Genomic DNA, 23,294 nt, shown 5'->3' on the forward strand with positions numbered 1-23,294 from the left:
AAACATGCGGACAAGGGGGATCCAGTAGATATAGTATACTTGGATTTTCAGAAAGCCTTTGACAAGGTCCCTCACCAAAGGCTCTTGTGTAAATTACATGGCCATGGGATAAGAGGGAAGGTCCTTTCTTGGATTGAGAACTGGTTAAAAGACAGGAAACAAAGGGTAGGAATAAATGGTAATTTTTCATATTAGAGAGGGGTAACTAGTGGTGTACCCCAAAGGTCAGTCCTGAGACCAATCATTTTCAACTTATTCATAAATGATCTGGAGAAAGGGGTAAGCAGTGAGGTACAGTAAACTTCCGATAATCCGGCACCTTTGGGACCCAGGGGGTGCCGGATTATCAGATTTGCCGGACTATCAGAAGGGGGGGGGCTATGAGGGGCCTAGGGTAGGGTGGGGTGGGGGGGATGCTGCCCCAGACCCCTCATAGCCCCCCTTTCCAATAGTCCGGCTCTGCCTCAGGCATCCCTGATTCAGCCGCTGCTGATCAGTTTCAGCAGCGGCTGAATCGGGGACGCCTGCAGCTGGAGTGCTGCGGGGTTGGTCTGGTAGCGCCGTCCCTTGGCGCGGCGAGACCAGCCTGGCAGCACCCCAGCTGCTCTTGGGGACGCCTGAGGCAGAGCAGCTGGGGGGCTGCCGGGTTGGTCCTGCAGCGCCGCTCCTCGGCACTGTGGGACCAACCCGGCAGCCCCCCAGCTGCTCTGCCCCAGGCGTCCCCAAGTCAGCCGCTGCTGATACTGATCAGCGGCTGACTCCAGGAAGCCCAGGCCAGAGCTGCTCTGCCCCGGGCTTCCTGGACTCAGCCGCTGGTCAGTTTCAGCAGCGGCTGAATCAGGGCGCCTGGGGCAGAGCAGCTCGGGGGCTGCCGGGTTGGTCCCACAGAGCCGAGGAGTGGCGCTGCGGGACCAACCCGGCAGCCCCCCAGCTGCTCTGCCCCAGGCATCCCCAAGTAAGCCGCTGCCGATACTGATCAGCGGCTGACTCCAGGAAGCCCAGGGCAGAGCAGCTCTGCCCTGGGCTTCCTGCACTCAGCTGCTGGTCAGTTTCAGCAGCGACTGAATCAGGGCGCCTGGGGCAGAGCAGCTCGGGGGCTGACGGGTTGGTCTGATAGCACCAACCCTTGGCGCTGCGAAACCAACCCGGCAGCACTCCAGCTGCTCTGTCCTAGGTGTCCCCCATTCAGCCGCTGCTGAAACTGATCAGGGGCTGATTCCAGGAAGCCCGGGGCAGAGCAGCTCTGCCTCGGGCTTCCTGGAGTCAGCCGCTGGTCAGTTTCAGCAGCGGCTGAATGGGGGACAGCTGGGGCGCTGCCGGGTTGGGCCCCGCAGCCCTGAGGGGCAGCGCTATGGGACCAACCCGGCAGCGCCCCAGCTGCTCTGCCCTAGGCTTCCTGATTCAGCCGCTGGTCAGTTTTAGCAGCGGCTGAATCAGGGAACCTGGGGGCAGAGCGGCTCCAATGGTCCGGCTGCCCAGAGCACTTCTGGGTTCCTGATGGTGCCGGACCATCAGGAGTACTGGACCATCAGATGCCGGACCATTGGAGTTTTACTGTAGTAAAGTTTGCAGATGATACCAAACTGTTTAGGATAGTCAAGACAGAAGCAGACTGTGAGGGACTCCAAGAAGATCTCACCAAACTGAGTGATTGGGCAACAAAATGGCAAATGAAATTTAATGTGGATAAGTGTAAAGTAATGCACATTGGGAAAAATAACCCCAACTATGCATACAGTATGATGGGGGCTAATTTGGCTATGACAAATCAGGAAAGAGATCTTGGAGTTATCGTGGACAGTTCTCTGAAAACTTCCACGCAGTGTGCAGCGGCGGTCAAAAAGGCAAATAGGATGCTAGAAATTATTAGGAAAGGGATAGAAAATAAGACCCAGAATATCTTACTGCCCCTGTATAAAACTATGATATGCCCACATCTTGAATACTGTGTACAGATGTGGTCTCCTCACCTCAAAAAAGATATTTTGGCCTTGGAAAGGGTTCAGAAAAGGGCAACTAAAATGATTAGGGGTTTGAAATGGGTCCCATATGAGGAGAGGCTAAAGAGACTGGGACTTTTCAGTTTAGAAAAGAGGAGACTGAGGGGGGATATGATAGAGGTCTATAAAATCATGAGTGGTGTGGAGAGGGCTGATAAAGAAAAGTTATTAGTTCCCATAATAGAAGAACTAGAGGACACCAAACGAAATTAATGGGTAGCAGGGTTAAAACTAATAAAAGGAAGTTCTTCACACAGCGTGTTGTCAACCTGTGGAACTCCTTGCCAGAGGAGGCTGTGAAGGCTAGGACTATAATAGAGTTTAAAGAGAAGCTGGATAAATTCATGGAGGTTAGGTCCATAAAAGGCTATTAGCCAGGGAATAAAATGATGTCCTTGGCCTCTGTTTGTCAGAGGCTGGAGAAGGATGGCAGGAGACAAATCGCTTGATCATTGTCTTCGGTCCACCCTCTCTGGGGCACTTGGTGCTGGCCACTGTCGGTAGACAGGATACTGGGCTAGATGGATCTTTGGTCTGACGCAGTACGGCCGTTCTTATATTTTTATGTTCCTGAAGTGATCATCTGGATTCAAGACAGCTTCCTTTTCCAGCTCTAGTTATGTACTCCAGGGCTCTCCCTAGGTGGGTATGGGGGCTTGAGATAACCTCCCCATCCACTTTAGGCCCCACTTCTTGTCACTGCTCCACCCCTTTTCTCAGGCCTCCACCACCACTCCACTCCTGCCATGGCTCGTCCTGCTCTGCCACCTTCTCACGTGTGATGCAGCTGGAAGCTGGGGGAGCAGACCAGGTTGGGGCTGGCTTGCTCCACTTTCTTGTAAGCTTTATCGAAAGGAAACATTTTTTCCCCCACGAGCCAAACTACTTATGATCGGTTCTTCCCGATGAAGCGTGTTCGTGCCAGTACGCGACCTGCCAGCAGCTCTTCACGGCAAGACACGTGTGCGGAGATGCCACGTTGGTACTGAACAAGACCCTACGTCAGTCTGTCTGCCCGGGCTTGTTTGTTTTCTTCTGCTGCGCGGGCGTGAGGCGCGGTGAGGGGCGGCCCCTTGCCCCGGCTGAATTCCCCCATCGCGGCGATGTCAAGGGCTTTGCATTTCACAGACGAGCGATTTCACCGTAGGGAGCCTCAGCGCGGCGCCAGCCGGAGAGAGGCGGCCCCTCTGCTGGGCGGAGGCAGCAGCGCAAAAGGAGCCACCGCCCCGGCCGCGCCCGCTTCTCTCTGCAGGCCCGGGCGCGCAGCAGGTAGGAGCGGGCCGGGCCATGGGGGCAGCAGGAATTGAGGGGGCGGGATCCCGGCCCGGCTTGCTCCGAGCGCGCTGGAGGCTGTGACGCCGCCGGGCTGTGGGCCAAGCCTCCAGCACCAGTCTCAGTGGCGGGGCCCGGGCGCCTCCCCAACCTCCCAGCAGGGCGCTCGGCTTCCACCTCCCCGGCCGTCTTGCATCCCCACGCCCCGCCGCGTGGCCGGAGCGCGCCTGGGCTGGCCGGTGTCGCCCCAGCCAAGCAGAAGCGAGGGACCGGCGCTCTGCCGTCTCCCCCTCACAGGTAAAAGCTTCTGCCTCCCGCCCTAGAGCTGGAGACGCAGCCTGAAGCCTGACCTGGGAGCTGCAGCCGCTCGCGTGCCCTTAAATAAGGAACTGAGGCGCAGTGCCTGTTGGAGGGAGACGCTGCTGTGACAGGGGAAAGTGGGGTCTGAGCTAGCGAGGCTACGCCCTGCTGCTCCGCAGGGGGCCTCACAAGGCACAGGTGCACTTCAGTGAGTTCCCTAGGAGGGGTGGGTAACTTACAACTCGGAGGATGCTTTTCCTCCCGTCTCTGTGTTGTAGCTCTGCACGCACAAGGTGGGGTCTTTCCTTATTGCAAGCATAAGTGCAGGAGGGATGTGGGTGTGCGCGCGCGGGCAGGTGTGCAAGGAAGGCCACCCGGAGTAACAGGGAGAGGGTATGAGGGACCCCATTTAGCAATTACAATTTTGCAGGGAGGAGGAGCAGTGCACCTCCTGGGTGCTCCCACGAGTTGCCTATGTAAGGTCAGGAGATAGAGGTTTGAGGGGGTGCTGCAGGATCCTGGCTGCCTCCCCTCACTGGAGGGGCTTTGCTCCTGGCCACAGCTGGGGTTGTGTGTGAAGACCAGGGGCAAGAGGGGTGGCAGCAAACCCACTCTTAAAAATGTTCCTGCACCACTGCTTGCAAGATCACCAACAATAAAGGTTCTGTTGGCCACATTTTGCTCTTAGCTGGTGTTCATACTTCCAGTTGTCTGTAGTGGGTTTTCATTAGAGCTGTCAATTGACACGTGTTAGCACCTGTGACTAACTCAGTCCAGGATTAACACCTTAAATTTTTAACTTTAAATTTTAAATTTAAAGTGCTTTTGCAGAAAAGCGTCCGTGCCAATCTAGACACTCTGTTCCAAAAAATGCTTTTAACGGAAAACTTTTCTGTTAAAAGCATTTCTGGAAAATCATGCCAATCTAGACGCAGCCCCTATGTATCAGAATCTGAAGAATTGAACTCCTTTCTGTATGTACAGAGATCTTTTAACTGGAGAGGTTAACATGTCCATGGTTATGCCTGGGCTCATTGGTTAATGTGCGCAGTTACATACAGACACCCCCCTCCACCTCTGCTGCTGCCTCTGTATCAGAGGTTGCAGCATGAAGGTGGGGGCAAGCTCTGCTAATTAGGCAGCATTTGAATCTCTCCTGGGTGGCTGCCATGTGCTCATCTTACAGGGAACACAGCTGTAGAGTAATCTCTTTGACATCAAAGGGGCTACAGACTGTTTTTAAAGTTGAGCAAATATGTATCTTTATGGAACTGGGGTCTTATTAAATATTTATCGTTGGGTTTTGTATTGTGAAAAATTTGGCTATGTAATGAAAGAGCTATTTATAAGTTAATGCTTCATTTTCTCTGCTTAAAAATAAGGTTGATAAACACAGTACTACAATGTATACATTTTAAATGCTAGTACAGTACTGAAACAAAATACAGGACTATGTAGCACTTTAAAGACTAACAAGATGGTTTATTAGATGATGAGCTTTCGTGGGCCAGACCCACTTCCTCAGATCAAATAATGGAAGAAAATAGTCACAACCATATATACCAAAGGATACAATTTAAAAAAAATGAACACACATGAAAAGGACAAATCACATTACAGAACAGAAGGGGGATGTGGGGGGGGGGGGGAAGGAAGGTGAATGCCAGTGAGTTAATGATATTAGAGGTGGGGAAGGGGAAATGTCTGTGAGTTAATAGTATTAGAGGTGATAATTGGGGAAGCTATCTTTATAATGGGTAAGATAGTTGGAGTCTTTGTTAATTCCCCTGCGGAGAGTGTCGAATTTTAGCATGAATACCAGTTCAGAGGATTCCCTTTCAAGTGCAGATTTGAATGTCTTCTGAAGTAGGATGCAGGTTAGCAGGTCATTGAGACAGTGTCCTTTCTGGTTGAAATGACAAGCAACTGTTTTTTCTTTGTGATCCTGTCTAATGTCTGTTTTGTGGGCATTGATTCTTTGGCGAAGTGTCTGAGACGTTTGTCCAATGTACATAGCAGACGGACACTTTCGGCACATGATAGCATAGATTATATTTCTGGAGGCGCAGGAATATGTATTCTTGATCTTATAACTCACTTGGTTAGGCCCAGACTAACACGGCTACATCTCTATCACTATAGTACAGTACTTCTAATTTCTCACTCAATTGAAGTTTTATACTTTCACGCAATATGTGTTTTGAAACGCTGGTGCTTTGGGTTTACGGTTGAACATATATTAACTGTTCTTCATGTATGCATTTCCAATGTAAAAATACCTTAGAAAATAGACAAAAGACAGTGAACAATTTCTTGACATCTTTACATCAACCTTGCCTTCCTATTTACATCCCCATATACCATTCATAGGAAGTGGCCAGAAAAATTCCAAAAAAGATTGACATATTGTTGGAAAAGGACATTATTTTCATTACTTACTCAACTCTAGGATTAAATTGGCTAATCAATGTCCTGCTCAAATTTCAACTTTTCTTACACAGTCTCTCAGCATACAGTTTCCTGTGTTTCAATAAAAGTTATTCTTTACTTCTTTTTTTTTTAATGGCCTATATTGTGGCTACAAAATTATTGCAATTTTCAGTTTACAGATAATAACAGTGATAGTGGCTGCAGTGAGCAATATACACATGTGGAATGGAATAAACACACACACTATATAGACTATGACATACTTCGAGAATATTAGAAATGTAGAGAGTTGGGTTTGTGGTGTTTGGGAGAACTGCATGGGGAATTATAGGCTGGTTATGAAGGTTGAGGACCACTTACCATCTAGTCAGACATCTGTGCAGTGCTGGGGAGGACCAGATGGTCAGGATACAAGTAGATATAAATGGCATAGAGAAGGTAGGAGAGAGGTCCTGGTGGCCAAATTTAGGCTGCTAGGTAAGAGATTAAAGATCAGGACCTCCATGGTAGAATTCTCTGAAATGCTTCTGATTCCACACCCAGGACAGTTAGGTTAATTTTCAGAGTATCAATGTGTAGTAGAAATAATGGTGTATGGAGGAGGGATTTATGTTTATTAGGATCTGGGAAATCTTTCTGGGGAAAGAGAAGCCTATAGAAAAAGGATGGGTTCCACCCAAACCAAAATGTAATCAGATAGCTGGCATATAAAATTAAAAAGCCCATAGAGGAGTTTTTAAATTAAGGGCTGTGGGAAAAGCAAGAGGTGCAAAGGAGCACACAATTTAGACTGAGACATCCTTTAGGGGATACTGTGTCCTAGTAAAGAGGGTAGGATAGAAATTTATTGAGTAGGAACTAAGAAGAAACAGTCAAATGAAAGAGTCCCATTCAGTTATATCGCATGAAGCCAGACAACTAAGTATTGACTAATGTAGGGGTGGGCAAATAAAAAAGTAGCAGCCAAATAAAAAAGCAGCAGCCTGTTAGGGTTAGTCCCTGGCAAGCTGCTACTGCTATAAAAATTCTTATTTAATAGCAGGCACTCAAGTTCAGTCACTTAGTATTTAGACTTCTACTATTTGTGTGCAAGCACCTTTGTGTTAGTCCAGGGGTGGGCAAATACTGGCCTGTGGGCTGGATCTGGTCCCCCATAATTAGTCCCTGGGTGGCCCTTCTCTCTATATTTATCTGAGCCTCTGCAGGTATTGAGTGATCTCTGCTCTGATACAGAGGCAGCAGTGTGGGGTGACACTGCTTGGGGCTGGTGGTCTGAGCTCCCGGACACAGTGCAAGCTGGAACTGAGCCGGGCTCCCTGCCTGCCTGGCTGCCTAATATACTTTAAATTCAGAGCTACAGCGGGGATAGGTCCTGGCCCCGGTGCGAGCCAGGACTGAGCTGGGCTGTTGGCCAGCCTTATAAAAAATTTACTGGCAGGGGTAGGAGTGGAGGAATGCATGTGGTCTATAGCATTAATCTATAAGCTTTTGCTTATCGGTTAATCGACTACAGTATTACATCCCTATTTAGGATGCAGAGAGAAAAGTTCTAGACACCATTAATGACTTTTCTTGGGGAAACTAATGCTGGAACCCTCAAGGAAGAGGCAATTTTTATTTAGTACTAAGTGGAACACAAAATGTCATCCAATAGGTGAATGTAGAGGAACTGCTCAGTAATAGCGTTGATGATGTAATTAAATTTAACATTCTGGTAGGAGGAAAGTACCAAGGTGACTCACCAAACTCTTATTTAACTTCAGAATGGAGAATTACTCAAAAATGAGGAAGATAGTTACAAATTTAACAGGAGCATTCACAAGAGTGAAATGCTAGCAAGCTACTTGGAAGCTTTTAAAAAAACATAATAGAGGCTCGAATGAAATATATATCCCAAATAAAAAAAAATCAGAACTGTAAGAAGACCAAAAAATGCCACCATGGCTAAACAGAAGAGTAAAAGAAGTGATCAGAGGTAAAAAGTTGGATGTCAAACTCTATTGAAAATAGAAAGAAACATAAAATATGGCATTTCAAGTGGAAAACTATAATTAGCCAGTTCAAAATGAATTTGAAGAGCAACTAGCAAAAGACAGACAAACTAACAGCAATTTTTACAAGTATTTCAGAAGTAGGAAGCCTGCCAAACAATCAGTGGGGCCACTGTCTGATCCTGGTGCTAATGGTATAAGTACAGAATGACAGAAGATTAGGGTTGGGATGGATCTTAAGAGGCATCTAGGACTGCTCCGTGCTCGATGGAGGATCAATTCCAACTAAGTCATCCCAGCCAGAGCTTTGTCAAGCTGGCATATACTGTATCTCTCTTTTTTCTTCTCCTTCTCCTCCTGCCTCTTACTCGGGGGACCGCGGAGCCCAAACAGCCATTTGGGCTCCGCACTCCCCATGCTGCATGGGGACTGTGGAGCCCAAATGGTCACTTGCGCCACTTGCTCCCCCGTGGCAGCCCGGCCGAGCAGCGCAGAAGTCAGCCGAGTGCCACGGTGGGAGGCAAAGGGGCGCGGGGTGGTGACGTGCATCATGACAGCGGCTCCCGGCCCCGTCCCCTGGCCGTGAACGTCACCGCCCCGCTCCCCTTCACCTCCCACTGTGGCACTCGGCTGACTTCTGTGCTGCTCAGCTGGGCCACCACGTGGGAGCAAGTGGCGCAAGTGACCATTTGGGCTCCACAGTCCCCATGCAGCATGGGGAGTGCGGAGCCCAAATGGCTGTTTGGGCTCCGCGGTCCCCCGAGTAAGAGGCAGGAGGAGAAGGAGAAGAAAAAAGAGAGATACAGAAAGAGGCAGGAGGCGGAGGAGAGCTGAGAGAGAGGGGGAGGCAGTAGAAGGAGGAGAGAAAGAGAGATGGAGTGAGAGACCAGAGGCTCAGGAGAGAAGACCGACGTGGAGGAGAGACCTGAAAATCCCGTCTTATGATGGGCTAATTGGCTAGTTCTTCAATATTATGCTTCCACTGCAATTTTGATTTTAATTAGCTTACTTTGCACAGTCCACAATTTTGTACAGATGTTGAAGTTTGCCTCAAATACTTTCCCCCCCCCCCATTATACTTCTCACCTTTCCTATGGTAGCTTTGGCAATACAGTACACTCTTGATAGGTATGTAATAGTATAGTTGATTAACCGTTAAGCAAAACCTTATTGATTAATGCTATAGACTACACACATCCCCACCACCTCGTTGCCAGTAAATATTTTAGCAGGCTGGCCAGCAGCCCAGCTCAGTCCCGGCTTGCATTGGGTCCTGGACCTACCGCCGCTGCAGCTCTGCATTTAAAGTGTATTAGGAGCGAGGTGGGCAGGCAGCCCAGCTCAGTTCTGGTTCGTGCCGGATCCAGGAGCTCAAATCCTTCCCCCCGGACAGGGGTGCCCAGGGACTATAGAATAGTCGACTACCTGATAAGAATTCATGAGGTTAATCAGCTATTCAATTAACCGATATTTAACATCTCTAATTTTTGATGTAATACCCTTTGCAATAGTGAGCCCTGAGCTATACTGGACAGCACTCCTGGATCCCACCTGGAGTGGATGGGCAGAGGTAGCTTCTCTTGCTTTGGAGACAAGCAAGTACTATATTTGTTCAACTTGTCACATGCATTGCAACTTTAACAGACACCTCTGATCTTGCTATACTTATGGGCTGTGTCTACACTGCACCCCTTTTCCGGAAAAAGGATGCAGATTAGACAAGTCGGAATTGCAAATGCAGCGGTGATTTACATTTTCCCTGCTGCATTTGCATGAACATGGCTGCCGCTTTTTTCCGGCTCGGGGCTTTGCCGGAAACAAGTGCCAGTCTAGACAGGGATCTTTCGGAAAATAAAGCCTTTTCCGAAAGGTCCCTTATTCCTCTTAAAATCATTTTAAAATCAATTCCGACTTGTCTCATCTGCATCCCTTTTCCGGAAAAGGGGTGCAGTGTAGACACAGCCATGTTGTTAGGAGGCAAATGGTACTTCTATGGATTTAAGCAAATTGTGAATCCAGCTAAAGCAGTGGTCTCCAACCTTTTTACACCCAAGATCACTTTTTAAATCTCAGAACAGGTGAAGATCTACTGCCCCACTCCTTCCTTGAAGCCCCATGCCTTCCTTGAAGCCACGCCCCTTCTTGAAGCCACACCCTCTGTATTCTCCTGTCCATCACTAGCTATCCCCAGCCCTTATACGCTCTGTAAACAGTTCATTTTTAAATTATGCAATATATAAAATTAAAATCACATGTTTATAGTTATGAAATAAATGGTCTGTTTTTAATTCATGCTATTTAAATGTAAAATGAAGCATTTACAATTACACATTTTGTTCTCTGCTATTTTGTAAATCTAAAATCAAGTTTTGATAATTATATATTTTTTCCTCCAATAATAAAGTCTCAGTGTGACACCTGTGACTGAACAGTATCTGCCAGAGTCTTGAAGTCTGGGTTGTAGTCTGAGATTGCTAGTCGTATACAGTCCATCAGATGGGCATCTGTGAGGCGGGTGCGATACTTGGACTTGATTATCTTTAATTGGGAAAATGCTGTCTCACAGAGGTATGTGGAGCCAAAGTAGCCTTCACTTTGAAAGCACAAGATGATAGAAGTGGATATTTTTCTCTGTTTACCAGTCTCCAAAAATCACCGTCCCTTGCTCTGACTTTCAGCTCATTATCATTTTGCATAGTAATTATCTCCATATTAAGTCCATTGCTTTGTAAATGAAACAACTGATGAAATTTGGTAGCCAAGCCGCGAATGTCTTCTACTTGAAGGAATGGATTTAAGACGAACATGACAATTGGTTCCATAACATCTAATTCCTGAAATCTCCTGTTGAATTCCTCTGCTAATTTCCTCAGGTATGCACAGAAGTTTTCTGGGTGGAACCATTTTTCTTTCTCATTAATTTTTTCTAGTATTCCCCCCAAACTTGGGAAGTCATGCAGTGTTTTCTTCTCTAATTCGGAGGACCATAGGCCCAGTTTCAATTTAAATGAATTCACAGCACTGAGCATATGTGCTAAGTCTCTGTCCTTTCCCTGAAGTTCACAGTTCAACTCATTCAGTTTTGATGTCATATCTGTAAGGACCACAAAGTCTAGCAACCATGCACTATTTGACAGCTCACTGTACACTTCATTCCTTGATTTAAGAAAAGTGTTAATTTCAGGCATCAGCTCTAAAAATCTTTGCAGGTCCTTTCCTCAACTTAACCACCTCACATCAGCATGGAGGATTAGTTCACCATAGGCAGCATCTGGTTCGTTGAGTAAGGATTTAAATAGGCGGTGCTGAAGGGGTCATGCTTTGAATTGAGTTTACAATCTTAACAACTACTTTCATTATATGAGAGAAGTCCATTACTTTACTTGCTAATACATGCTGGTGGATTATAAAGTGATAATTGACAAAAGAAGGGAAATCAGGATCATTCCTGCAAAATGCAACAAAGCCCGCGTTTGCGCCAAGCATGGCTGGTGCACCATCTGTTGTGATGGAAACCAATTTCTTGATTCAAATGTTTTTCTCAAGCACATAACCTTTTGCATGTGTTGTATATGTCCTCACCTCTTATTCTCTCTTTAAGGGGCAAAAGGGTGAGAAGATCCTCTTTAATTGTCATATCCTTAAAAAACACACGCACAAAAACAATCAGCTGGGCTGTGTCGGTCATGTCAATAGATTCATCAAACTGCAGCGAGAAGCATTTGCAGTCCTTCAAGTTCTGCTGTAGTTGCTGAAAGACATCTTCTAACAAAGATTCCACTCTTCTTGCTACTGTTGAAGCACCAAGTGACACGCCCTGGATCGCTGTCATTATCTCTTCTTTGTTTTTAAAATATTTGAATTCAGCTGCCACAATCATTTCTTCTTTAATTATTTCTCCATCTGTGAATGATTTCTTATGTTTTGCCAGCAAATGGCAAATATGAAATGATGCTTCAGTGCAGGCCTTGCCTTTTGCTGCTGGTTTAAAAAATAATGACTGTCGAGCTTTCAAAATGGCCTTCAGTTCATAAACTTTCTTTGTACGTATCATGCTGTTCAAGGGAAAACTATCCTTGAATTTACTATGTACTGTTGTGTGGTGTCATTCCAAATTGCTCCTTTTACTTAATGATAAACTTTGATGACATATCAAGCATATGCTCTTATCTTTTATATTTTTGAACAGAAATTCATTTTCCCATTCCACGTGGAAGTTGTACATTTTTGATTTCTTAGGTGGCCTAGGTTCGTCACTCATGTTTATTGCCAGCCAGGGAGGTAGAGCTAAAATAAAAAGTAAGATAGCACTAAACTACCAAATGTGTGATATTTGTGTTTTGGTACAATGTGGTGATATTATTGTCATGGACAGACCGAACACAGCTTTTACAGCTGTTTGGATTTAGAATTTAAAATTTTCATGATTTATTTGTGCATGCTAGTCAGTGTGGTCTGCTGAAGCTGGAACCCAGCAGGGTCAGCTTCACCGGGCCCCAGGCCTTTCGTAGGACCCCACCGGACCCATTTAGAATCATAGCTACTGTCATTGATGGATACACTCAAGACAACACAGGTCAATATGAGGGCCTCTCCAGGCTTTACTGTCACTGGGCTGGACGGGACCAGCTACACCTGGCCTGCGAGAGGACAGAGAAAAGAAAAGCAGCAGAGGTTCCATTCTCATTACCAGGCACTGAGGAAAACTCCCCAGAAGGCAGGTCTGTGTCTGGGGAGAGACTGAGGCTCCTAGAATATGGCACAGAGGGGAAGCTGCCTGGCCAGCTGGCTGTGGCATTCAGCTGCCCCACTCCACCTGATGGGGTGGCTTCTCCTCTGTCAGCCCACGTGGACCGTGGTGCACCTGGGCTGAACACAGTAGCCTCCCCACGAATTGAAATTAAGGGGACTGTTCAAATTTACAAGAGGAGGTATCAGGACCGATGAGGGGTGAGACTGTGAGGGTGAAGGTGGGCTGTATGGCATCATAGCTCACAAAACAGGGCAGTGTTGGGGAAATTCAGGGGGATATACACCCCCATGGGAGGGGGAAGTAAGGAAATCCCTGGCTGAGTGCCATGGCCAGGCAGCTTCCCCTCTTCACCAGCCCTTCTGGAGCTGGTGCACCCTAGCTGAGCGCCATGGCCAGCTGGCCGGGCAGCCCCTTAGCTTCGCTCTAGCCCTGCTGCCCTGAGCTCAGCCCGGGAGGCTGTGCCAGGATCCTCAGGAAGCCGTTCATCTTTTGCTCCAGCACAGCTAGAGCTAGGCGCAGCCTCCCTGGGCTGAGCACAGGGCAGCAGGGCTAGAGTGAAGAGAAGCGGCTGCCCAGCCAGCTGGCCATGGTGTTCAGCCAGGGTGCCCCATGCTACATGTGGGCAAGCGCAGAGGAGAAGCCGCCTGATCAGCTGGAGCACGGGGCAGCCTCTTTCAGCTGAAAGCCACAGCCGGCTGGCCGGGGTGTTTCAGCCCTCCCGGCCTCCCAGCTCCCACCATTCCGCGCAGCTACTCACCAGTGTTGTTGCTCGGTGAGTAGCTGCTCCTCAAATGAGGAAATCAAATGTAAATGTACTGTGCAGGCACGCAGTTCAGAGAGGGCTCAAGATTGACTCTTAGAGCCCTTGAGATCGATCGGCAGATCGCGATCTACTGGTTGGTGACCACGGAGCTAAAGAATCAATAACTGTAAAAAATGCCAGTGCTTTAGACTGTGCAAAGCAGTACAGTATGCCAAGCATGTACTGATGGTCGAAAGTTGTTTTGTACAGCCTGCTGTGGCATGTTAGACCATACACATGTCAGATGTCAGTACTCATTTAAATTCTGATCAGCATCATTAATGCCAAATGTACAGCAGAGACCGATCTAATATCAGAAGCAAAATGGCAGATCACTATTGTATCCATGTTTAATCGTGGTACCGAGAATTGTAATGCACAAAATGTGGCATATTTTGAATTTGAGGCATTTTAAAGTACAGATATATGATATATGAAGGAGAATGTTTGTCTGTTTGTGCGCTAATAACTTGGACACTATAAGAGCTACCACAATCAAACTTTGCATGGGGTACCTTTCATCCAGGAGAAGGTATTCAGGTACTGTGGGAGGGAAGAGATGAGAAACCGATGCCTCTCCTCGGGGTTGCATGGAGCTTGGCAGTGCGGGGAGAAGCGGCTTTCCGGGGGAAGTGGCGGGGACAGTCACTCACTAAGGCCAGTGGAGGGATAACCTGTCATCCAGGAAAAGGTTTTAAGGGACTGTGGGAGGAAAGAGATGAGAAACCGATGCCTCTCCTCGGGGTTGCATGGAGCTTGGCAGTGCAGGGAGAAGCGGCTTCCCGGGAGAAGCAACGGGGGCAGTCACTCACTAAGGCTGGCAGAGGGACAAGGAAGCGGAGGGCAGGCTCAGGAGCTGGCGGCAGGCATGTGGCTCCCTTCCCCCTCTGTCCTCTCACACTCCTTAACTCAGTTATATCAACTTTCCCGAGCAATGCCGGTAACTCCAGCTAGTATACTGATAAAGAAACAGAATAGCCCAAGGTTAAGAGAGGGTTACCTGAAAAATCTAGGGCACCCTATCTGTACCCTCCTGAGGGCTCAAAGTGTGATCTGGTTAATTTAAATACTCCCACCCTTGCTATACTGAGGGCATGAAGTGTAAAGTACGTATCCTTGCAGAACCTTTTCCCAACGGAAAGAAACTTATACAGGTATGCTCTTAACATCTGTTTATTAGCGGCACACGGTATATATGCCAAGCAAATCTGTTATGTTCCCCACTTTCAATATACAGACAAACTTCACCTGATGGCCAGTCAGGATTAATTTTGTCTGGGAGTGCTGGTGATGCCTCTGAATGTCGTGGTCATGCGAAGTGGTCAGAATTCTAGCAGCTTGATATTGAGCTGCATGGTTCCCAAAGAGCATAAGGTTTTATTTACATTATATAGAGAACACTTGCTACTTCCTTCAAATTTGTTAAACCGATCACATTATTCAATTCACCTAGGTAACAAAATGTAACCAGTCATGCATGTTTCCTTCTCCCTGCTAAAATCTTTCTTGTATTTTATCACTTACCTGAATTGTAATTTTTTTAATGACCTTCTTTGTGCATAAGGCCAGCATAAATTCATTGTTCAGAGCTTATTGTATCTGCTGTATCGTTCTGTATCTTCCCTAAACTTCACAGTGCCTGGATGGTCTCTACTTTACAACTCTTGGCATTATAACTCTTGTTCAGGGCAGTCCTGGAGTGGGTGCCTTACTAGCAGTGGAACAATTTTTTCTTAATTTTAGGGCTGAAATCCCTGCGTTTCACCTCATGCTAACCGAGACTACTTTAGTCTGGGAGTGAATTGAGGCCCAGCCCTTCAGAAGTACATTGAGACAAATTCCAAACATACGTGCTTTTCCTTCTGCTAACCAACAGAATTACATACCCAAGTAGTATTTGCCCAAGATTATGTACCCAAAGTATCTGAAGTACACAGAAAGGAGTGGAAAGAGCATTTTGTGATAAACTTGTTTCTGTGTGAATTGTTTGACAATCCAACAGATGATGAACATAATTATGTACTGCATGGCATTACTGTAACCAGATGAGTGGCTCAGAAAAGGTTCAGTTATTTCTTTTGAACCATCCTGTTCTTAACCTGGTAAATAATAGGGATGTGAAAGTGTAATCATTGTACACAATTAAGCGATAAACCTGCGCATGGTCAAAAGAAAAGCGGGGGGAAGTTGCAGAGCAGAATGCATTTTTACAAGGAGCATTCAAGAATACAGCAGGCAAACTGAGGGAATTCTGCTGCAACAATGAGGAGAGTGTTTCCAGACCAGTTCGAGGACCAAAGCTTACCCAGCCAGGACAGTCATTTATGAAAACAGTTTGGGCATTTGATGGGAAACAAGTGACTGTTAGTGGAGCAGGTGCTCCCTCTGGTTGTAATCCCTCTGTTTTGCCATGAAGTTAAAGCACAGCTTGCCCCATTCACATTGTGTGAGTGTGAATTAAATGGACAGGGCCATCCCTTGGGAAGCAGGACCTAGGACATCTCTCTCATCACCCCAGGCCTGCTTCTTCCTTCCCTTGCTTGGCCACCTCCCTGCCACTAGTTCTCTGAAGCTAAGCTATTTGTTGTATGTGCAGTAGCAGGCAAAAAGGCTACCTATGTTAGAAACCAATTGCAAAGGGATAGATAAGACAGAAAATTTCATAATGCCACTATTCAAATCCATATTATGTCCACATCTTGAATACCACATGCTATTATGTTCATCCTGTCTCAAAAAAGATATATTAGAATTGGAAAAGGTACAGAGAAGGATAGCAAAAATGATTCGTGGTATAGAACAGCTTCACTTTGAGGAGCGATCAGGAAGACTGAGACTGTTCATCTTAGAAATGAGATGACAAAGAGGGAAATTATAGAAGTCTATAAAATCATGAGTAGAGGTGGAGGCAGTGAATAAGGAAGTGTTTATTTACCCCTTCATATAACAAAAGAACCAGGAGTCAGTCATGAAATTAATGGACATCAAGTTTAAAACAAATATAAAGAAATTATTTTTCACATGATGCACAGACAACCTGTGGAACTTGTTTCAATGCTGGCAATCCAGGTGTCAGCTCTTGCCAAGACATCAGGCATTAGCTAAGAACTAATAAACTCATAACTGGAGACCAGACCAGTTCTTCTATATGTTAGGGTATGTCTGCACTGCCACCCTAGTTCGAACTAGGGTGGCTAATGTAGGCATTCGAAGTTGCAAATGAAGCCCGGGATTTAAACATCCCAGGCTTCATCTGCATCTTGCCGTGTGCCGCCATTTTAAAATCCCCCTTAGTGCACCATTTTAAAATCCCCCTTAGGCTCTCTAATTCGAACTACCCGTACACCTTGGTGTACGGGTAGTTCAAATTAGAGAGCCTAATTCGAACTACCTACTCCGTGCCGCGTGTAGCCGCAGGCACGGAGTCCGCACTAAGGGGGATTTAAAAATGGCGGCGCCCGGCAAGATGCAAACGAAGCCCGGGATATTTAAATCCATTTGCAACTTCGAATGCCTACATTAGCCACCCTAGTTCGAACTAGGGTGGCAGTGTAGACATACCCTTAGTTTTGCTCAAAATAGGTATTAGTCTTATAAAAATGTATGTACTTTTTAGACTCTGTGGAATGCTTGTATGTTGCTTTCTGCATTAATCTCACTTGTACTGTTGGTATTCCAAGCAACAAGAACATATCTAAGTTTTTGCTTTATAACTTAGTAAATGTTTTTTCTGAACTTGTGAACCCAGGTATGGGAATTGTCTGCCTCTCCCCCCACTCTTCCCATTGCAGCCATCCAGATGAGCCATCAAAATAAAAACGAGCAGTCCTGTGACACCTTAGAGACTAACAAACATGTCATGAGTTTACTCACAAAAGATCATGATATAATATATTTATTAATCTCTAATAATTAGTGCCACAGGACTGCTCATTGTTTTTAAAGTTACAGACTAACATGGCTAGCCCTCTGAGATTTTTTTATCAAAGTAAAGATGAGCCATGAAGGAACATCACATTCCAAAGGCCCTGTTACACCTTGCCAAAACTACCTACAAGGAAGCTCATTCTATGCACTTGGAAGCTGAATGAAGGAAATAAAGTCCAGGAAAATGTGTCTATCGTTCTCTTTGCTGTTTGAACTCTGAGATATAAGATTTAGGATACCAATTGATCTGGATAAATGACTAGTATTTTGGTACTGGAAGTAACCTGAATATTGCATGATTTTTGGGGTGACTATTTATCACTGAGTCCAGCTTGCTTGGATGGCAAAACAGATTAGAGTGTTTAAGGGGACTAACCATTACACCAGGATTTCACATTTGTTACTGGATTGGTGAAATCTGATTATAAAAAACACCACCAATTTGGGGTGTCTATCCTGGTTTCGACAGTCTACCCTGAGGTACTGCCTCTGACAGTTGTGAGCCATTCCAGATAATGTGCTACTCACTGACAGTGGATGTTATGAAGGCCAAAAGTATAACTGAGTTAAAAAATAATTCGATAGGTCCATCACTGGCTATTAGCCATTTATCTGTGGGTATCTTTAAGCGTCTTACTTCCAAATGCTGGGAGTGGATGACAGGGGAAGGGTTACTCGATAATTGCCCTGTTCTCTTCATTCCCTCTAAAGCACCTGGCACTTTCTACTGTCAGAAAACAGGAGACTGGACTACATGAACCATTAGTCTGACCCAATATGGCTGGTCTTATGAGATCCTTGGGCACAAAAAGATCTTATAATAATATAGATTATAGTGTGGATGCTTGTAATTTTGGTTGTAAATTGAACTGCTTTGAGAAAAACAATACTAATTCTCTTTTCCCCCCTCCTCTAGTAAAACATAATGGTTGCAGCTGTGTTTACCTGTAGTGTAATCCTAGTGTTTCTCTCTTCAGTGAAGGCAAGTAAGTTGATCAGATGGTTTTTTAATTACTTCCTCTGAATGAACTCTTTTACACATGCATGTATTAGGGATGTGAATGAGTAGTCAACTACAGCCGCTCCCCAATTTATGAACGAGTTACGGACCAAACACTTGTCAAAGTGTTCGTAAGTCGGACCACATTCATTTACATGCAATCACGTTCGTAACTCAGGGACCGCCTTTATGACTGCTTAATGGGAGGTTTGGTCATAAGTACGAACAGTTGTAAATTGACCATTCATAACTCGGGGACCGGCTGTAGTCAATTAAATGATAAGCCTAAAATTATCAGTTAATCTAGTTGACTACTCGCATCTCACCCCTACCACTTGCTGTATCAGAGGCAGTGGGGGGGAGCAGAAGCTGGCTTCATGGCAGCAGCCTCTGTCTATGGTGAGCCTGGGCCTTCTGCAGGCAAAGGCTACTTTGTGGCAGCAGCCCCTATCTGTGGGGGTGCAGGGGCGTGTCCCAGCCCCCACGGACAAGGGGTCCTGCCGGATGGCGCTGGCACAGCCGTGGACAGAAACTGCTTTGCAGCAGCAGTCCTTTACCATGGGAGCCCTAGCCCCCTGCAGATGGGCTGCTCCTGGAGCAGCCTCTGCCTGTGGCCAACCCAGGCTGCTGTGGACAGTGGCTGCTTTAGGCAGCCTCCCCTTCTGTTTGGTCCATGGACAGGGGCTGCTGCCACCCCATGCACAGGCCGCCAGGCAGCTAGTCCGTGACAGGAGCTGGTTTTTAAGCAGGCTCCCCTTGTGGAACAGCTCCCGCCTGGCTCCCCATGCTGCTGCCTTTGATAGACTGCAGTGTGGGGTGGCAGGGGGCTCCCCGGGAGCGGGGCCAGATTGCACTGGCTGCCGGTCCTGCCCCCAAGAACTGTAGGGATGTAAAAAGTTGGTTAAATAGGTAATCATGTAACCACTGAAAATCCCAGAGGTTACATACGCTGCAGGCTCTGCAGTATAAAGTTTAAATAAGCTGCAGTGAAGTCTCCTAGGGAGGAGGCTTCCCTGCCGCAGCGAAGCCACTTGCCTGAGAGAGCAGGGTGTGCTCTGCAGCTAGCTCCCCAGGAGCAGGGCTGGCAGCCCCTGCTGGCCCTTCTCCTGGAGAGCCAACATGTAACCTACAGTGGGGTGGGCTGCCATGGACGGGGGTGGCTCTGGCTGGATAGCTGGAGCTGCTCCTGCATGCGATGGGCCCTGTGGTGCTGGAGCAGCCTCCTGCCTGGAGCAAGCGGGGAGATGCTCCAAACCTCGCAGTTCAGCGGAACCGGTCAGCATTCCCTGTTTAGGGTGCTGATAACCTTTCATAAACCATAGTTTTACGTTTTCCTGGTGTGAAGGTCGGCAGTGCATTATGCGTGTTCTGCACATTTAGGCATTTTTAAATAGGCATTGGAAAAATATTGAAGATTCTAAATATGACACTTTGAAATTCTCACAGAAAGTGTCAAAAGATCTAGATTTGTAAATCTTTCGTTGTCAAAGACAAATTATTTTATAGTCACAAGGCCTCATGTATCTGTTGATTCTATGTAGCTGCTGATAGCAAAGCAGCAGAAAGCTCATGCAAGCAGGGGATAGGATAGCAGAAGTTGGAAGTAACAACCCCATTAAATTCTCCTTTTCTCCCATCATCCCCCAATGTGCAGTCTTAGAAACTGTAGAAGGACTTTTGTTTCAATACTTTGCAATCTCAATTTCTTCACATTGGAATGGAGAAAGCCAGGTGGAGAATAGTTGCCATTCCTTGGGAACTGGAATATTCCTCTTATATTCAGCATATTTCAGAGGGAGAGTTGATGCTGGCCAGGCTGCATGGTCTGAACAGTTGAAAAGAGTGGACAGTACTGGTACCAATGTTAAATGAGATTTTCAAAAGTACTCTGCACTGAATTCACTAAGAGAGTTTTTGTGTATAATTATAGAGTATCATTTAGTTTATAGATGCTGCAGGTACCTGTCCCACGAGAGTATTTAAGAATGAATATTGAAAACCTATTCAAGAAATTTGTCTCTAAAGTTCTATAGTGGTCTTATTTTTTTATTTTGTCTCCTTGTTTTTTAGAGGAATGCACGGTACAGGAAGCACTGCTTACTCCAAGTTCGGTATTTGTACTGGTAGGAGAGCCTCTTACTATTGATTGTCTATTAGATAAAACACCGCACATGAATTACAACTTGACTTGGTATAAAAGTGGGAGAAAAATGCTTGTGACTCAAGTGAAACATTCCAGAATACATCAACATGAGAACATGCTTTGGTTTGTCCCTGCAACTTTAGAAGACTCGGGTTCCTATGAATGTGTCATATGGTAAGAATGTGTTTGCCTTTGATTTGGGGGGAGGGTAGTGTATGTGTATGTGTATGTGTTTTTTTTTTTTAACCAGAGCTACACTGTTGTAGCGGTGAGCTTCAAAAAGCTTAAATCCTTAAAGATTTAAATTATTTTTCTGATTTTAATTCTAGAGTTAACTTGTAATTTCTGCATCACAAATACTTAGGGTTTAATATTAAAAACAGAGCTACAAGTGGGACTTCCCTGGTCTGGCACTCTCAGGACCTGCGTGATCCTGAATGACAGAGTTTGCTGGACCAAGGGAGGTCAAGGCTCCCCTCCCAACTGCTGGCCCTGCTCCTTGCCTGGGCTCATTGGTTAAAAGTTCACAGTAACATGCAGGCTCCTGGTAGGCGCAGGAAGCCAGCTTAAAAGGGGGAGGTGAAGGGAAAGCCAGTATGTGTGGGGAGCTGGCGCAGGCTTTCTGTGCGCACCTGCTCCTGAGGAGCCACCTCCCCTCTCCCTGCATGTAACCGCTGAAATTTTCAGCAGTAATACGGTTACTTAATTAAATGCATTTTAACATCCCTAGTACCAGGTTCTCTAATATAGTGCAGCGGCTGGTCTTCTGACCCCAAAATCCTCTGGTCATAAAGTTGGCATAAGCAGCACAAGGAAGATCACCCCAATGTCAGGAAAAAATTCTGGTGGCTAAAAGCCAGTGTAAGGGACTCTCAGGTTATTGCCTTTCTTTGCTTCAGTGGAAAAGGAAGCATAGCTAGATGACACTTTGCACTACACCAGTCCTTTTTTCCCCTTCTTTGCATCCTTTGAAGGCTGCTGAAACTTGGAAAGAGGAATTTATGCTGCATCAGATTTGGAGGAGTGCAAAGAAAAGCTTTAAACCATGTGTGTGTTCATGCCGATCTACATCCTATGCACCATAGCTAACCCACAGGATCTAACTCTTAATTTGTTCATAAATAAAAGTAACATTTTGTGCAATATCGTACCTGAACATGGGTGGGGTTTTTTTGTAATTGTTTGGGCTTCTTGAATTATGGAATGGATAGAGGAATTTATACTAGGGGAAGTAGAGCTGGGGAGGTGAGAGTGGAGTAGGACATTCTTGATACAGGACCCTTTGTCAGTCAGGGTACGTCTACACTACAACGTTAATTCGAACTAACTTAGTTCGAATTAGTTAATTCGAACTAAGCTAATTCGAACTAACAGATCTAGACTAAAAAACTAGTTCGAATTAGCGTTTTGCTAATTCGAACTAGCATGTCCACATTGAGTGGACCCTGAACCGAGGTTAAGGCTGGCCGGAAGCAGTGCCGGCAGGACATCACAGGAGGACTTAGAGCATGGAGATGCTGTCTCAGGCTAGCCGAGGGCTGTGCTTAAAGGGTCCCGACCCCCACTCCGGACAGACAGTTCTCAGGGGTGCCCCGCTTGCAAAGCAGTCCTGGCTTGGAGTGCCCTGAGTGTCCACACTCAGCACATCACAGCACTCGGCCATCAGCCCGGGTGCACTTGCCGCAGGCTGCCATCTGGGGAGAGGTGTCAGTTGGGGGGCTGCAGGAGAGCTTCCACCCCCAGAAGCACGCAGAGCCAGCCCAGTCCTCCCCATCGGGGGCTCGTACCCCATTCCTCCCTCACCTCCTTCCACTTACCCTTCCCTAGCCCCTATTCTTGATGTACAAAATAAAGGACAATTGTGTTCAAAAATGGAATCTGTCTTTATTGAACAAAACTGGGGGAGACTGGGAAAAGGAGGTGGGAGGGAGAAGAGAGAGGCTGGGAGAGGGGAGGGCAACTAAAATGATCAGGGGTTGGGAACAGGTCCCATATGAAGAGAGGCTAAAGAGACTGTGACTTTTCAGCTTAGAAAAGAGGAGACTGAGGGGGGACAGGATAGAGGTCTCTAAAAGCAGGAGTTGGGTGGAGAGGGTGCATACAGAAAAGTTCTTCATTAGTTCCCATAAAGAAGGACTAGAGGACACCAAAGGAAAGGAATGGGTAACAGGCTTCAAACTAGTAACAGAAAGTTGTTCTTCACAAAGCAAAGAGTCAACCTGTGGAACTCCTTGCTGCAGGAGGCTGTGAAGGCTACAACTAGAACAGAGTTTAAAGGGAAGTGAGATCAAGTCATGGAGGTTGGGTCCATGGAGTAGTCTTAGCCAGGGGGTAGGAGTGGTGTCCCTGCCCAAGGTTTGTGGAAGGCTGGAGAGGGATGGCACGAGACAAATGGCTTGGTCACTGTCTTCGGTCCATCCCCTCCAGGGTCCCAAGGGTTGGCCGCTGTCGGCAGACAGGCTACTGGGCTAGATGGACCTTTGGTCTGACCCAGGACGGCCATTCTAAGCTCAGGGCTCAGGGTCGGGGGTCTCAGTGGACCCCCTTGATTTTCATGCACTCCTGCTCCTGAGTGGCCAGGCTGGCAGCTCTCCTGCCCTAGCCGGCCACCTTCCTGTGCCTAGTGCGGAGATCGTGGACGAGGTCCACGATGTCCGCACTAGCCCAGGCGGGTGC

The 23,294-nt window shown here is 46.7% G+C and overlaps 1 protein-coding gene across 2 annotated transcripts in view; it reads left to right on the top strand.

The window, feature by feature from the left end:
• The first annotated feature begins 3,130 nt into the window (after window positions 1-3,130).
• Window positions 3,131-23,294, top strand: part of LOC102463419 (interleukin-1 receptor-like 2) — a 41,866-nt gene continuing 21,702 nt past the window's right edge. For both annotated transcript variants that reach the window (XR_012899761.1, XM_075917359.1), the window contains exons 1-3: window positions 3,131-3,269; window positions 18,392-18,461; window positions 20,546-20,792. Coding sequence is in view for 1 of the 2 variants with exons in the window: in XM_075917359.1 (XP_075773474.1) it covers window positions 18,401-18,461; window positions 20,546-20,792 (308 nt within the window). In the remaining variant the exon portion in view is untranslated. The remainder of the gene's footprint in view (window positions 3,270-18,391; window positions 18,462-20,545; window positions 20,793-23,294) is intronic.

The sequence above is a fragment of the Pelodiscus sinensis genome, chromosome 1, assembly GCF_049634645.1.
Source record: "Pelodiscus sinensis isolate JC-2024 chromosome 1, ASM4963464v1, whole genome shotgun sequence".
Lineage (NCBI taxonomy): Eukaryota > Metazoa > Chordata > Testudines > Trionychidae > Pelodiscus > Pelodiscus sinensis.